Source organism: Danio rerio, chromosome 2, assembly GCF_049306965.1.
Source record: "Danio rerio strain Tuebingen ecotype United States chromosome 2, GRCz12tu, whole genome shotgun sequence".
NCBI lineage: Eukaryota > Metazoa > Chordata > Actinopteri > Cypriniformes > Danionidae > Danio > Danio rerio.
This window is the reverse complement of record NC_133177.1, coordinates 62,083,200-62,098,544: the sequence shown is the minus strand read 5'-3', so window position 1 is coordinate 62,098,544 and position 15,345 is coordinate 62,083,200. Positions and strand designations below refer to the sequence as shown.

Genomic DNA, 15,345 nt, shown 5'->3' with positions numbered 1-15,345 from the left:
ACAAAAACCCTGAAAACCGAGAACAAGTGACACGACTCCTTCAGGAAGTGGATGAACTGATGATCCAGAATGAAAACCGTCACTTCAGCAGTGAGGTTACACAGATAATGCAGCAGGCTCAGAGGATTATAGAGGAGAGGCGGAGATGAAGGAGCAGGAGAACTCTGTAAAAATGGAGCAGATTAAAGCATCTCTGAAGAAGCTGAAGAGCAGGAACAGAAAGCAGAAAAGAGAAATTTGTGAGTTAAAGGAAATAATAGAGCGACAATGCTCTTCAGGTTATTCTAAAATGTCGCTGCAGATACTTACTTCTGTGTGGATATACATGTTGTACCTGCACTCTTTGCATTTCTGTTGCGTCCCCCAGAAGAAACTGGCTTTATTCAATATCTTAGAAATTTACTGAGATCCAAAGAAAGCATGAATATTTTAGAAACAGTTAGTAAAGTTGCAGTGAAGCTGTATGTGTAAAGTTGCAATGCAATTTATTAATTGATTAATAATTGAATTCCAGAGGAGTCGATGAATTAAGCATCATCCACAATAAGGAGAATACCTGTAAATATAAATATAATGATAACTATATATGTGTCTGCTCTAGCATATGGTAAAGATCTGCTTATTTTTAGTTTGTGCTTTTCTTTTTGCATTGCCCCCTCATAACCAGCAGAGCTCAGTAAACTCCAGCTTCTCATCAGCTTCTCATCGCTCGTCTGAGTATTGATCATCAGTTGAACTGCGCGCTCATGAGATCAAAACACACAAAGATGCAATCACATATATGTGAAGTATGCCAAGTTTATACATTTGAATTAATAACTGCATATTGGGTATGTTTGAATGCATGAACAGCGTGTGTGTGTGTGTGTGTGTGTGTGTGTGTGTGTGTGTGTGTGTGTGTGTGTGTGTGCGCGTGCGTGCGTGCGTGCGTGTGTGTGTGTGTGTGCGCAAATGCACATGTAGGTAGTGCTACTGGGTGTGTGTAAATATATGTATGTAAGTATATATTTGTTGTTTATTTTCCTCCCTTTGTTTATACATTTGGTTTATTTGTATTTGTTTATATATATATATATATATATATATATATATATATATATATATATATATGTGTATATATATATATATATATATATATATATATATATATATATATATATATATATATATATATATGTAAGGAATATGTAATATCTCTTCCTTTCCTCCGGGGGGAGCTGTGTGTTGTGTTAGGGAGATGGGCTGCAGTTTGGCCTCAGTTGTGTTTCCCTGTGGGAAAGGTAAGGATCATTGATTCAGCTCTACACATAATCTGTTTAATTTCGTCAATAATATTTGCCATTCATGCCATATGTTATAGTTTAGGCATTAATTAATGTGTAGATATCCTTATTTTTGATAGATTGACTTATATTTCTGATATTTCTGATATTTTAGTTGTTTCCATGCGGCATAGCATATTTTATGTTGTTTTAGGTTTGATAATACATGTTATTTGGTTGGTTCTTTATATCCTGAATATATTTAACATTTATAATTGCCTGTCATTTGTTCTAGTTTATCTTTTCAGTGTTTAAGTTAGTTTGTGAACAGCTAGCTTACTAGTTATGTAGCTGCAGCATTTACATCATTTATTTTTGATCATTTGTACACTTTGTAATTATTTTGTGATGTACTGAGTTGTGTTTCCCTGTGGGAAAGTTGTGTTTCCCTGTGGGAAAGATGTTGCAGTGTCATTTCTGCTGTACAAGTGACAAAATGAAGAGAGGAGTCCATTAAAGGGAAAGCTGCTCTGTTTGGCTCAACCACAGTCTTGGTGTCCTTCCTGTTCATCCTATCACACATACACAACGCAGAGACATTTTGGGGAAGCACACCAACGAAGAGGGTTACATATATATATAATTTATTTATTTATTTTTTTACCGGATATTGATGTTGTTTTTAACCAATTAACACTTGTTTATTTGTGAAGCGCTTTAAGTTGCATGTGTGTGTAAGAGTGCTGTACAAATGTACAATTATTATTATTATCAATTCCATTTACTCCGTAAAACCTGAATAAAGTCATTGATAATAAAAAAACTATTATTTTGTTTCGTCCTCACTGTAAGTGGATGTGTTCTCTTAATAACTGAACGTCTCAAAGTTTACATTTGCATGTTAAAGCCCTGTTTCATGTCAATTTACCATTAACACATTATTACATATTCGTAAAAACGAATATATATCTTAAATGAACATAAAAATTCATTCATTCATTTTCTTGTCAGCTTAGTCCCTTTATTAATCGGGGGTCGCCACAGTGGAATGAACCGCCAACTTATCCAGTATCTGTTTTACGCAGTGGATGCCCTTCCAGCCGCAACCCATCTCTGGGAAACACCCATACACACTCATTCACACACATACACTATTAACAATTTAGCTTACCCAGTTCCCCTATAGCACATGTGTTTGGACTGTGGGGGAAACCGGAGCACCCGGAGGAAACCCACACCATCACTGGGAGGCGATTGTGCTACCCACTGCGCCAACATGTATCATGATTATAGAGATCTTTGAGCACTGTTGAAGACATCCAGTTCACTAGTTTTATGATCACTGTGATATCTTTACACATTCAAATGAAAAAAGTCAAATTGTAAATAATTTTTTATTAAGAACTTCATTTTCTGACACATTTCAGGCCTCTTCTGAATGCTTCATAAGTGCAGTGTAGTAGAAAAAATAAGAAATAAAGGTGATTGTCCAAAACAAATACTAAAAAATAAATTTAAGAGTCAGTATTTCGATCTGTTCCCAATATTCACGAAACAGTGATGTTTTACCTATTTTATCACTGATTCACACCTAATAATGATAACTCATTAAAATATTTCAATCACTGCAGCTCAGAATACGTTTTATCTGTAATACTGAGCACGTATGAGCATTATTTCACCCATATTTTGACTTCTTTTGTACTGTTTTCTGGTTATATCGATATCGATATGGCTTAATCTCTTTATTAATCTGGGGTCACAACATCAGAGTGAACCGCCAACTTATCCAGCATATTTTACGCAGAGGATGCCCTTCCAGCTGCAACCCAGTACTGGGAAACATCCATTCACACACACTCATACACTATGTTTAATTTAGTTAATCAATTCCCCTATAGCGCATGTGTTTGGACTGTGAGGGAAACCGGAGCACACGGAGGAAACCCACGCCAACACGGGGAGAACATGCAAACTCCACACAGAAACACCAACTGACCCAGTTGAACCAGCAACCTTCTTGCGGTGAGGCGATTGTGCTACCCACTGCGCCACCATGCTGCCCTAATACAATATTTGATGTAGTAAAATAAAACAACCTCTTAATGTGTCATGGACAAGGATGTACAAACTGTGTGTGTGTCTTCAGCCACGTCTCAGATCTGGCACTGTTAATACTTGTTTATTTTTGGCTTTTCGTTGTGTACTTTCCAGAGGCAGGGCTTTAGGGGGAATATTCTCATGGAAGATTTTAGAAACAACTAGAAGGGTTAAAAATGAGTCTAAATGAGCTGTCAGTGGTGTAGATGTCATCTTGCTTTTCATTTTCAATTCACCTTTATTTGCACAGCGCTTTTGCAATGTGGATTGTGTCAAAGCAGCTTCACATCGAAGATCATAGTGAATTGAAACAGTGTAGTTCAGTTTTCAGTGTTTAAGGCTGCTTTCACACCTGTGAATGGATTCAGTTGTTCTGAAACAGAGATTATAATTGTTACATTGTTGCTCTTTGCTCTTGGAGCGGTTCGCTTTCACACTGCAAAGTTTCTAATCGGACCAGAAGAGCTAAAACAAGTCACATGTGTGAGTAAACTCTCCTCACATTGGTCAGAGTGTCAGGGTTTATTTTGCAGCGTCCCGCTCAGCTGTCAGGAGAGGTGGTGGCTTGGTGGTGTTTGACAGGGTGCGTGCGACGTGTCTGAGGAGAGATGCGGTGGGGAGGGGTGAGAAGGGTGCGCGACAATGCCTATTTGAGGACCGGGAGGGAGACGCGAGATTACCGGGAGATCATCACTCGTTTGCGGGCATCCGGAGACTCGTGAAACTTCCCGCCCTACTCATAACTCTCTCTTCATATAGCCGTAAGCCTATTACATATCCATAAAACACTGTGATATAACCGCGCTCGGATCGGATCGCTTTCTCACTGCAATCGAATCGTTCCAGGGTTCAATTCAATTGAGCTGAGACCACCTCACTCAAGCGATCTCGAAGCGATTACTTTGGCGCGGAACAGAGCGCGATTGCCCTGTTCACATATGCCAAACGAACCGCGCTAACTGGGCAAACGAGACACGTTCCGAAACAAAAGTGTAGGTGTGAAAGCACCCTAAGTTCAGTCCAGTTCAGCTCAGTTCAGTGTGGTTTAATAATCACTACTAAGAGTCCAAACACTGAAAAGCCATTGATGCACAGCTCTAAAGATCCCGAACCAAGCAAGCCAGTGGCGACAACGGCGAGGACGAAACTTCACCAATTGGCAAAAATTCATTCATTCTATGATTTTCTTGTCGGCTTAGTCCCTTTATTTATCCAGGGTCACCACAGTGAAATGAACCGCCAACTTATCCAGCAATTTCTTACGCAGCGGATGCCCTTCCAGCTGCAACTCATCTCTGGGAATCATCCACACATACATTCACACACACATTCATACACTACGGACAATTTAGCCTACCCAATTCACCTGTACCGCATGTCTTTGGACTGTGGGGAAAACCGGAGCACCCGGAGGAAACCCACGCGAATGCAGGGAGAACATGCAAACTCCACACAGAAACGCCAACTGAGCCGAGGATCAAACCAGCGACCTTCTTGCTGTGAGGCGACAGCACTACCTACTGCGCCACTGCCTCGCAATTGGCAAAAATGAAGTATTAAAAAACCTGGAGAGAAACCAGGCTCAAGGCTCCTAAACACCGGGAAGCTTTACGTTTGCGTTTATCGTCAGTTAAATCATCGACGTTTTTTCATATTCAAACCCAATCGATTTTCACTGACGTCAAGCAGAAGAGTATGCAAAATCACTCCTTGACTTTAGATGGCGCTACACAACTTTAAGCTTCTGACACCCGCTTATCACACATCTTCTTCAATGTGCGCTCGCATTGACAGTTTTGCGCTTGACCACCTCCAAGTAACTTCAGCAACTCCGTGCACGTGAACAAAATTGCCAATCTGATTGGTGGAGAAGAAAAAAGTGTGCATGATGCGTTTTTTTTTGCGTCTGACATGTGCACGATCACATTAACGCCCTTTATATAGTCACAAGGCTTTAAACGTCAACAGAAAATGTGTGCACGGGCCTTCAGTTGGGCATGATTATTTCTCCACTGGCCAAACGTCTTGTGCAGAGCTGCAGTCTAGGTGCCGGAGGCTGAAGAACGCTGGACATCTGCTAAGACTCATCTGTCCCTGGAGCGTCACAGCAGTCTCACAGGAGTCTCATGCTCTCCACTCCTCCATGACCACCACAGCAGCTCCTCAGGATACGGCCTGGTCCAGGATTATGGAAACATTACAATCATCTCATCACTGGTCTTGGATTGAATCAGTGGCTTCAGGATGAGTATCCCTAGATGGAAATGGAGAATAAAGAGAATAATTAGCGTAGCTGCTGTTCATAGTGTATATAAACAAGATGTGTGGAGCACATTCATGTATCATTTGGCTAAGTGATGCATTGAGTGTGTGCTTTACTAAACAGATAGGTGTTTAATCTAGTGTTGAACTGTGAGAGTGTGTCTGAGCCTCGGACATTATCAGGAGGGAGGCTATTTCAGAGTTTGGGAGCCATAAATGAGAAGGCTCGACCTCCTTTAGTGGACTTTGCTGTTACAGGTACTACCAGAAGCCCTGAGTTTTGAGATCTTAAAAGGGTCACGAAACACCAAAACACATGTGTTGAGCTGTTGACAGTGGTATATGTGTCCCACACTGCTAAAAACACTATTAGGACACCTATATTTCACTTAAAAGTGTAAATTGGTTGTTTTTGCGTTATTTCAAGCAAATCCGTACTTCCGGTTTGAAACAAATTTTTGAAGCTGCGTCACGATCATGACATAATAGCGTGTATTCCAGCATGCAGACTGGACGTCTGTGCCAGAGTGTGTCTTATTACGTCTTACAGTGTGATGCATTAATGCATGAGTAAGGCTTGGTTCAAACCAATCAGCGCGCTCTATTGTGCAACTTCATTAATATTCATTACTGTCACAGTGTTTAGACGACAGAGACGCCACATTGTGTTGGCAAAACAAGCGTGAAGTGTTGCTTTTATAGTTTGCTGCAGTGAAGTTTTGTTTTCATTTTCTCTCTGTGAGAGCGCAGCTGGAGTCACGTGTGGATTAACAGTGTACGCGACGCTCGACAACAATAACTTACGTGTCTAAGGAGGATTATTGTTTACCTGAGAGCTGTTCTCATCTGCAAACGCTGAGATCCGGATTCGCTTTAGTCTCCTCTTAATAAAGACGCGGCTCTAGTTGCTGGTGATTGTCCTGTCTCTACAGATTTGGTAAGTGAGCGACCAGTGCTCTTTGTTTATTCAGTTCGTATTTTATTCGTATCAAACAAACTATTGCACCGAGTGTAAACATGTTAGCACTAACAGTTACAACCAAACTATAACCTCGTGTTGGATTTTGTGACCGGAAAAACACACGCGGCTTTCTGACACTACCTGCCGTGTGCATCTAAGTTTCCGGGAAATGCTGAGTTTTTTTTTCTCTCATTGCATGAAAAATACACGCTTAAAGCAGTTCCTCGAATCAAATATCACGTTTGTCGTGAGGGGCATGAATGAATTCCCTGAATGAAAGAGTCAAACTGCAGTTAAAGTCCACCATTTAATAATTTGGCAAATAATTTGACTACAGATGTCCATGTAAACACAGTCACATTGTCCGCTGTGGTTGTGTATTTTGATTCTGAAATTCAGCTCGCCCAAATAGACACTCCCACACCAAGCCTCTTTTCTTCCTCCGACACTCCCCCTAAACAGAGCTGGACACGCCCACTTTTCTGACTTTTTCCAAAGTAGAGGTGTGAAAACACCCTGCTGAAACAAGGGGGTTTCATGGCCCTTTAAAGAGCGAGTTGGATTATAGCGAGACAGAAGGTTGGTCAGATAATAGGAGCTCGATTATTTAAAGCTTTATAGGTAAGAAGCAATATTTTAAATTCAATAGGAAACTGAACAGGCAGCCCGTGTCAGGAGGAGAACATTGGGGTGATATGATCATATTTTCCAGACCTGATTTTGACATAAGATTATTTCTCTTCCCCCATTGGCAGATTATTTGTTTGTTTTAAGGAGAAACTTTCTTCATTTTGACTCATTATTACTGAAAACCAGGCTATATGTTTTTGCTTGTCTATAAAATCCAGCTTGATTTAAGAATTTCCAGCTTTTTGATTTAAGAAATTTGGATAGAAACAAGACACAAACTCTATGTAGCAAAGCATTTTTGCAGTGTTTATTCACCTTTCAGCTACTGCAAACACAAAAACCACATGCTGGAGGTCAAATATGAGCATCATGATGGAGAAAACGTGAATAAGATGATATTAAAATATGATGGTTATTAGTGGCCAATTTCAAAAACTGCTGATCTGGGATTTCCAAACACAACTCCAAAGTTTGCAGAGGACAAAAAAATGTCTTCATCCAGAACTCATAGGAGAAAGATTGACTGAAAGACAGCATTAACTCAAATAACCTGCAGATCTGAACACAAAACAAGCAGAAGAATGTGCTGTGTGATAGCATGCTAAACAATACATTAATCCATATGTGATGTACAATGTTTAAAAACAAAATGATATCCAACATAAGCATATTAGCATGGGTTAGTGGCTAAGTGGTTAGCACTGTGTCCTCACAGCAGTAAGGTCGCTGGTTCGAGTCCCGCTTGGGTCAGTTGGCGTTTCTATGTGGAGTTTGCATGTTCTCCCCGTGTTGGCGTGGGTTTCCTCCGGGTGCTCTGGTTTCCCTCACAGTCCAAACACATGCGCTATATGTGTGTGTGAATGAGTGTGTAAAGGTGTTTCCCAGTACTGGTTTTCAGCTGGAAGGGCATCCACTGCGCAAAACATATGCTGGAATAGTCGGCGATTCATTCAGTCTTGCGTGATATAAAATTATGCCCAGCCAATAGTCCACTAGGCTGTAATTGTTGTTATAATTCTAAGCATTCCTAACTGGAGCGTCATTCTTCAGGCTTGTGGCCAGTTTCGTTTCTGTCAAAGTCAAGAAGTCCCGCCCTTCACAAACTAAGGGGCTGAAACAGAGGCATCACACACACACACACTCGCGCTCTCTCTCTCTCTCACACACACACACACACACACACTCACACAGAGAGACCAAGAGAGAAAGCGGTTTAACACAGTTCTGAGACTGCAAAACATGTCTAACCAAGGTACTGTAACTATTTGTGTTTTAACTATTTAACCAGTAGCCTGTAACATGTTTAAAGAGATGCTGTTTATATTCGTCTTGCTTATTCTCATAATCCAACATTTGTTTGTTTCTTTTAATGAAAAAAAGTTTGGAACTAATGTAATAATATTAATATAGAGCATGGTTTTGTGGTTGTTTGCCATTTATCGTCGTGATTTTTATATGCTTGAATGGAATCCATAAATACAAGTCTAATGTAAGAAACTTGTGGAAACCGACATGAGAAAATGATAATAAATACTGATTAATGTACTAATGCTGTAGTGTTTTTGAACTATGCTTACTGTATATTGTTTTTATGATTACAGAATGTCCACTTCTTAATGAATGCTCCAGCATACTGTAGTACAGCACTAACTATAGTAAACTGAATATATGTTAGTTTTGGCTAAGATGTGGTGTATTGTAGTGTAATATACCCTATATAGTAGAAAACTACAGTATTGGGTCATCTGTAACTCTAAAATGACTGTGGTTCAAAAAACACTAAAGCAGTTACTATAAATAACTACAGGGAAAATAATACACCATACATCTAGCCCTAACAGATAAACTTCAATCTAAATATTGTCAAACTAAATATTGTTATGAATTGACAATGGAGGTGTAGATTTATTATTAAAAACATGGTCAAAATCCTCATATAGTAAAGAATTGTGAATCCCAAAACTGTTTAAAACATACAAACCAACCCAGCAGGAATAAAGTCAGAAAGGTCACTAAACAAGACTTGGCAATAACAGTAAATGTCTGAGGTGCTTATGTGTGTGACTAATTTGCTAATAGTCCCTCCCCAAAGGACTGATAATCCCACCCTAAAGGACTGATAGTCCTGCCCAAATGAACTGATAGCCCCACCCTAAAGGACTAATAGCCCCATTTTAGAGAACTGATAGCCCCGCCCTAAAGGACTAATAGCCCCATTTTAGAGAACTGATAGCCCCGCCCTAAAGGACTAATAGTCCCATCTTAGAGAACTGATAGCCCCGCCCTAAAGGACTTATAGTCCCAACTTAGAGAACTGATAGCCCCGCCCTAAAGGACTTATAGTCCCAACTTAAAGAACTGATAGCCCCGCCCTAAAGGACTAATAGTCCCATCTTAGAGAACTGATAGCCCCGCCCTAAAGGACTAATAGTCCCATCTTAGAGAACTGATAGCCCCGCCCTAAAGGACTTATAGTCCCAACTTAAAGAACTGATAGCCCCGCCCTAAAGGACTAATAGTCCCATTTTTGAGAACTGATAGCCCCGCCCTAAAGGACTTATAGTCCCAACTTAAAGAACTGATAGCCCCGCCCTAAAGGACTAATAGTCCCATCTTAAAGAACAGATAGCCCCGCCCTAAAGGACTAATAGCCCCATTTTAGAGAACTGATAGCCCCGCCCTAAAGGACTAATAGTCCCATCTTAAAGAACTGATAGCCCCGCCCTAAAGGACTAATAGCCCCATTTTAGAGAACTGATAGCCCCGCCCTAAAGGACTAATAGTCCCATCTTAAAGAACTGATAGCCCCGCCCTAAAGGACTAATAGCCCCATTTTAGAGAACTGATAGCCCCGCCCTAAAGGACTAATAGTCCCATCTTAAAGAACTGATAGCCCCGCCCTAAAGGACTTATAGTCCCAACTTAAAGAACTGATAGCCCCGCCCTAAAGGACTTATAGTCCCAACTTAAAGAACTGATAGCCCCGCCCTAAAGGACTAATAGCCCTATCTTAAAGAACTGATAGCCCCGCCCTAAAGGACTAATAGCCCCATCTTAAAGAACTGATAGCCCCGCCCTAAAGGACTAATAGCCCTATCTTAAAGAACTGATAGCCCCGCCCTAAAGGACTAATAGCCCCATTTTAGAGAACTGATAGCCCCGCCCTAAAGGACTAATAGTCCCATCTTAAAGAACTGATTGCCCCGCCCTAAAGGACTAATAGTCCCATCTTAAAGAACTGATAGCCCCGCCCTAAAGGACTAATAGTCCCATCTTAAAGAACTGATAGCCCCGCCCTAAAGGACTAATAATCCCATTTTAGAGAACTGATAGCCCCGCCCTAAAGGACTAATAGTCCCAATTTAAAGAACTGATAGCCCCGCCCTAAAGGACTAATAGTCCCAATTTAAAGAACTGATAGCCCCGCCCTAAAGGACTAATAGTCCCATCTTAAAGAACTGATAGCCCCGCCCTAAAGGACTAATAATCCCATTTTAGAGAACTGATAGCCCCGCCCTAAAGGACTAATAGTCCCAACTTAAAGAACTGATAGCCCCGCCCTAAAGGACTAATAGTCCCAACTTAAAGAACTGATAGCCCCGCCCTAAAGGACTAATAGTCCCAACTTAAAGAACTGATAGCCCCGCCCTAAAGGACTAATAGCTGCGTCCTGAAGTATTAATAGTCCTGCTCTACATGACTAATAATTCCACCATGAAGGATTATTTTTACAAAGTAATGAAGTGCACAGATACATCATTTATAACAAGCACTATTATATAAAAACAGCACATTTTGAATGCATTTTGAGTTTAAATTTGCATCTGATGTGTAATATTATTATATGATTGAGTTCAACCTGTAATGTGATAAATTATTATTCATGTAACAATTTCCTTTTTTCATGTTTTCCCTCAGGGGCACGATTCCCATCGTCTCGAAGCCAGCTGTCCAGCAGAAGCTCCAATTACAGAAACAAACCCAGTCAGACCATTCCTTTACCCTTTCACACCTCAAATCCTCCGGTGAGCAATGATCTGCGTCTGGTTCTGCTGGGAAAAACCGGCGCAGGGAAAAGCGCAACCGGGAACACAATCCTGGGAGAGAAACGCTTCAATGATGATCTGAGCATGAGTTCAGTCACTAAAGAGTGTCAGAGAGAAAACACAAGCACTGAAGGACGAAACCTGCTGCTGGTGGACACACCGGGGTTCTTCGACACCGATTTAACAGAAGAACAGGTTCAACATGAAGTGATCAGCTGCCTATCTTTGAGTTCTCCTGGTCCTCATGCGTTTCTTCTGGTTATACCGATAGAGAGATACACAGAAGAGCAGCAGCGAACCGTACAGAAGATCCTGGAGATGTTTAATGAAGACATCAGCCGATACACCATCCTCATATTCACACACGCTGACAGACTTAATGGAGGATCCATTCAAGAGTTCATAATGAAGCAAAAGCAGAAGATACAGGAGCTCGTGGAGAAATTCGGAAGCCGTTTCGTGGCCTTCAACAACAAAAACCTTGAAAACCGAGAACAAGTGACACGACTCCTTCAGAAAGTGGATGAACTGATGATCCAGAATGAAAACCGCCACTTCAGCAGTGAGGTTACACAGATAATGCAGCAGGCTCAGAGGATTATAGAGGAGAGAGTGCAGAAAATGAAGGAGGAGGTGAGGAGAATGGCTGATGATCGCTGGGCTGCATTCACTGCATCACTAAATAAAGAAAAACAAGAAATGGACAGAGAAAAGAAATGTAGACAAGACAAGATCAAGCAGATTGAGGCGGATATAAAGAAGGAAGAACAGAAAATACAGCAGCTCAGGGTGAATCTGTGGAACGAGCAGCAGAAAATGAGAGGATTTCTGGAGAGAGAAAGAATTGGAGAGAAAGAAAGAGATAGAAGACAAGAAGAAGAAAAGAGGAAAATTGAGATCTGGGTCCAGGAGGAGGAGCAGAGGAGGCTGGGAGGAGAAGAAGAGCAGCAGAATCTGCTTCATTCAGAGAAATACAGGAAGATTCTGGCGATGCTCTCTCTGTTTTTGATGGGTGTTGGAGCTGGATATGCTCCTGCACTCTTGGCATTTCTGTTCCCTGCGGCTCCGGTGGCTGAAGCCGGATTGGCGGCTGAGATTTTGGCCAGCTTGTTGGGTTCAGGAGGTTTTGCTTTAAAATTCATTGGACCTGCTATGGCTGGTGCTGCTAGAGTGGCAGCGATGACCCAATGCACCATCCAATGATTCATTCTCATGTGAAAACCATGCAGAGTCCTCATTTAAAAATCACAATTATGTTCTTTTAGTCTTTTCTTAACCCTTGTGTGCTGTTGGGTTGTTTTCATCCACTCTGGGCTGATTTTTGGGTCTTAATATGGGACACAACTTTCTCTGTGTTTGACAGCCATGTCAAGTCATGACAGCATCTGATGGAGCATTCTTAATTGTTGCTGGGGAGGAGGAAGAGGTACCAGTCATTTTTACTGTTGATCATCAGTTGCAGTGCAAAAAAAAAAAGCATAGTTTCTGACGTTTATATGGAGTTATAAAGAATAAAGTGTTTGTTTGTTTGTTTGTTTGTTTGTTTGTTTGTGTGTGTGTGAAAGAGAGAGAGAGAGAGACTTTGCACAGTTACCTTGACATGTGTGAGAAACTCCAAATGCACCTCTCAGCTGTCAGAACACAGTAAGTGTATTTCTGCACACACACTGTAATCTGCTGCTTTACTCCACTGAACTAAAAGACAAACTCTTCAGCACAGGCCGATCTAAAGGGTTAATGCTGCACACTGATGATCAACAGTAACAATTACACATCGTCCCTCTTCCCAACAGAAAAAACCAACAGCAATGAAAAATGCATGATTACATGCTGCCATGGCTTTACAATCAATAAATATCATTATAATGCAAGTCATTGGGGCAAAAACAGACACCAACATCACCAAAGGGGAGTCAATTTGAATACTGTACAACTGTGTTGAGGAAAGTTACTTTTTGAATGTAATGCATTACAATATTGAGTTTCTCCCCTTAAAAAAACTAGCTTACTTGGTTACTTTTTATGGTAAATAATGTGTTACATTACTTTTGAGCTAATTTTGCGTTACTTTTTCTTACCAGGCTGAGGCTTGATCTCTTTCAGAAATTGCTGTTTTTATTTCTTTTTTAATAGAGGAGCTCTCTACTTCACTTAATACTTCATCTAATACTTCACCTAGGGTATAGTTTTTTGTAAGTCCAATCAGGGATTAGCACATCATACTAAAATGTACGAATAAGATTCTACAAATTAGCTACTAAATTAAAAAAGTTGGGAATTAGTGCGAGATCAACTTACGATTCTACTAAATATTGCTCTGTCTTATGTAAAGCACTTTGGTCAGTCTTGTGGCTGTTTTTACATGTGGTTTAGAAATGAACTTGATTTTAATATATTGTTTCAATTAAAATTAAGGCTATGGTGTTAAACAAACTTGTTTGTTTGCTTATTTATTAATAGGCTACTTACCCAAATTAACTGGCTAAGCTTGTATTTTGACCCCTGAACAGTGGAAATGTGCTTATATCAATACACTTTTTGAAGACACGTTTCAGTGTAAACAATAGACTGTTTATTAGCTGTGTGTTTAAGTTTATGTTTTGCTTAATTTGTGTATTTCAAGCTAGTCAGTTTCATCCTATTAGAATTAAAGCAAAATGTAAAAAATGTCCACCGTTTATAACCGTGTTGTTTTGTGTTTAGACCAATTCAAGATGCTAACATGCTAAAGGCTAAGTTTTATCTTTGTGTCATAAATGAATGTAAAGTGAGCACAGAGGGTTAAATAACTTCAGACTGAGTATTTGTGTAACACAATGTCAGTTGTGCAGAATCTGGAGATTATAATCAGAATAAAAACCCAGAATGTGTTTGTGTAGCAAGAGGTATAGGCTATAATTAGAGCCAGACGGAATACAGACATTTTTTTTTCATATTGCTGCGCAGAATTTCGTTAAAAATCTGTAGATTTATGCGGAATGATTTTGGGAGTATCATAACTAACACCTTAATGTATGATATAAAAAGTTATACATTTTAAACTTGTATTTAATGTTAACAACGCAAGTCCAATTAGATCAACTTTAATTGGTAAACAAAGCAAGTCTTCTATATAATATCTCTAAAAGACAGAAAATATTATTTTACAAACTGTATTTACACACTGTAAATTAATTATATGAACATTTTCATTATTTCCCAGAGATGGGTTGCGGCTGAAAGGGCATCCGCTGCGTAAAGACTTGCTGGATAAGTTGGCGGTTCATTCCACTGTGGCGACCCCGGATTAATAAAGGGACTAAGCCAACAAGAAAATGAATGAATGAACATTTTCCTTAGTCAATATTATTACTGAAATGAATTTAAAATCTGAATAAATTTAAATTTACACAAGTAAATAAACAGAATCACTGATGGGCAAAAAATATGTGGAATTCTGCACGCGCAGATTCTGTGTGGGCCTAGCTATAATGTATGTTACATAATGAATATATTGTTTAATTAAGGCTATAGTGTGCACAGAGGGTTAAAATAACTTCAGACTGAGTATTTGTGTGACCCAATGCCAGTTGTGCAGAATCTGGAGATAATTGGAATATAATGTGTGTTTGTGCAGTATGATGTAGCCTATGTTAAATAATTGATATATTGTTTAAGCTTTTAGGGTAAACCAAACTTGTTTTCCAAGTCCTTGTTTTTTCTTAAAAAAAAAACAAGTTTCCCAAATTAACTGGCTAAGCTTGTGTTTTGACCCCTGAACAGTGGAAATTTGCTTGATAAATAACAATAAACTTTTCAAAAAGACATGTTTCAGTGTAATAGTTTTGTTTTGCAGGTCCTTCTTTTTAAATACTTTCCCAAAGTAATTAGTTAAGGTTGTATTTTGAGCCCTGAACAGTGGAAATGCATAAATACATAACAGTAAACATTTTTAAAGTCATGTTTCAGTGTAAACAGATTGTTTTTAACTTTGTATTTAAGGCTAGTCAGACTTAGCTACAATTGTGTTTAGGCTAACTTGCTAAATGCTAAGTTTTATCTTTGTGTTGTAAATGAATGTAAAGTGAGCACAGAGGGTTAAAAT

General features: G+C 39.7%; 1 protein-coding gene across 2 annotated transcripts; it reads left to right on the top strand.

Annotated features, from left to right (window-relative positions):
• On the top strand, positions 1 to 15,063 carry LOC553316 (GTPase IMAP family member 7). 2 transcript variants are annotated; one of them, XR_012395416.1, is made up of 3 exons: positions 1 to 239; positions 11,134 to 12,905; positions 14,464 to 15,063. XR_012395416.1 is itself a non-coding variant. In XM_068215015.1 (2 exons), the coding sequence occupies exons 1-2, from the start codon at positions 146 to 148 to the stop codon at positions 12,462 to 12,464; spliced, it is 1,425 nt and encodes a 474-aa protein (XP_068071116.1). In that variant the 5' UTR covers positions 1 to 145; the 3' UTR covers positions 12,465 to 15,063. The 2 variants fall into 2 exon arrangements, 1 of the variants encoding a protein (XP_068071116.1); XM_068215015.1 differs by having other exon boundaries at positions 11,134 to 15,063.
• The last annotated feature ends 282 nt before the right edge of the window (positions 15,064 to 15,345 follow it).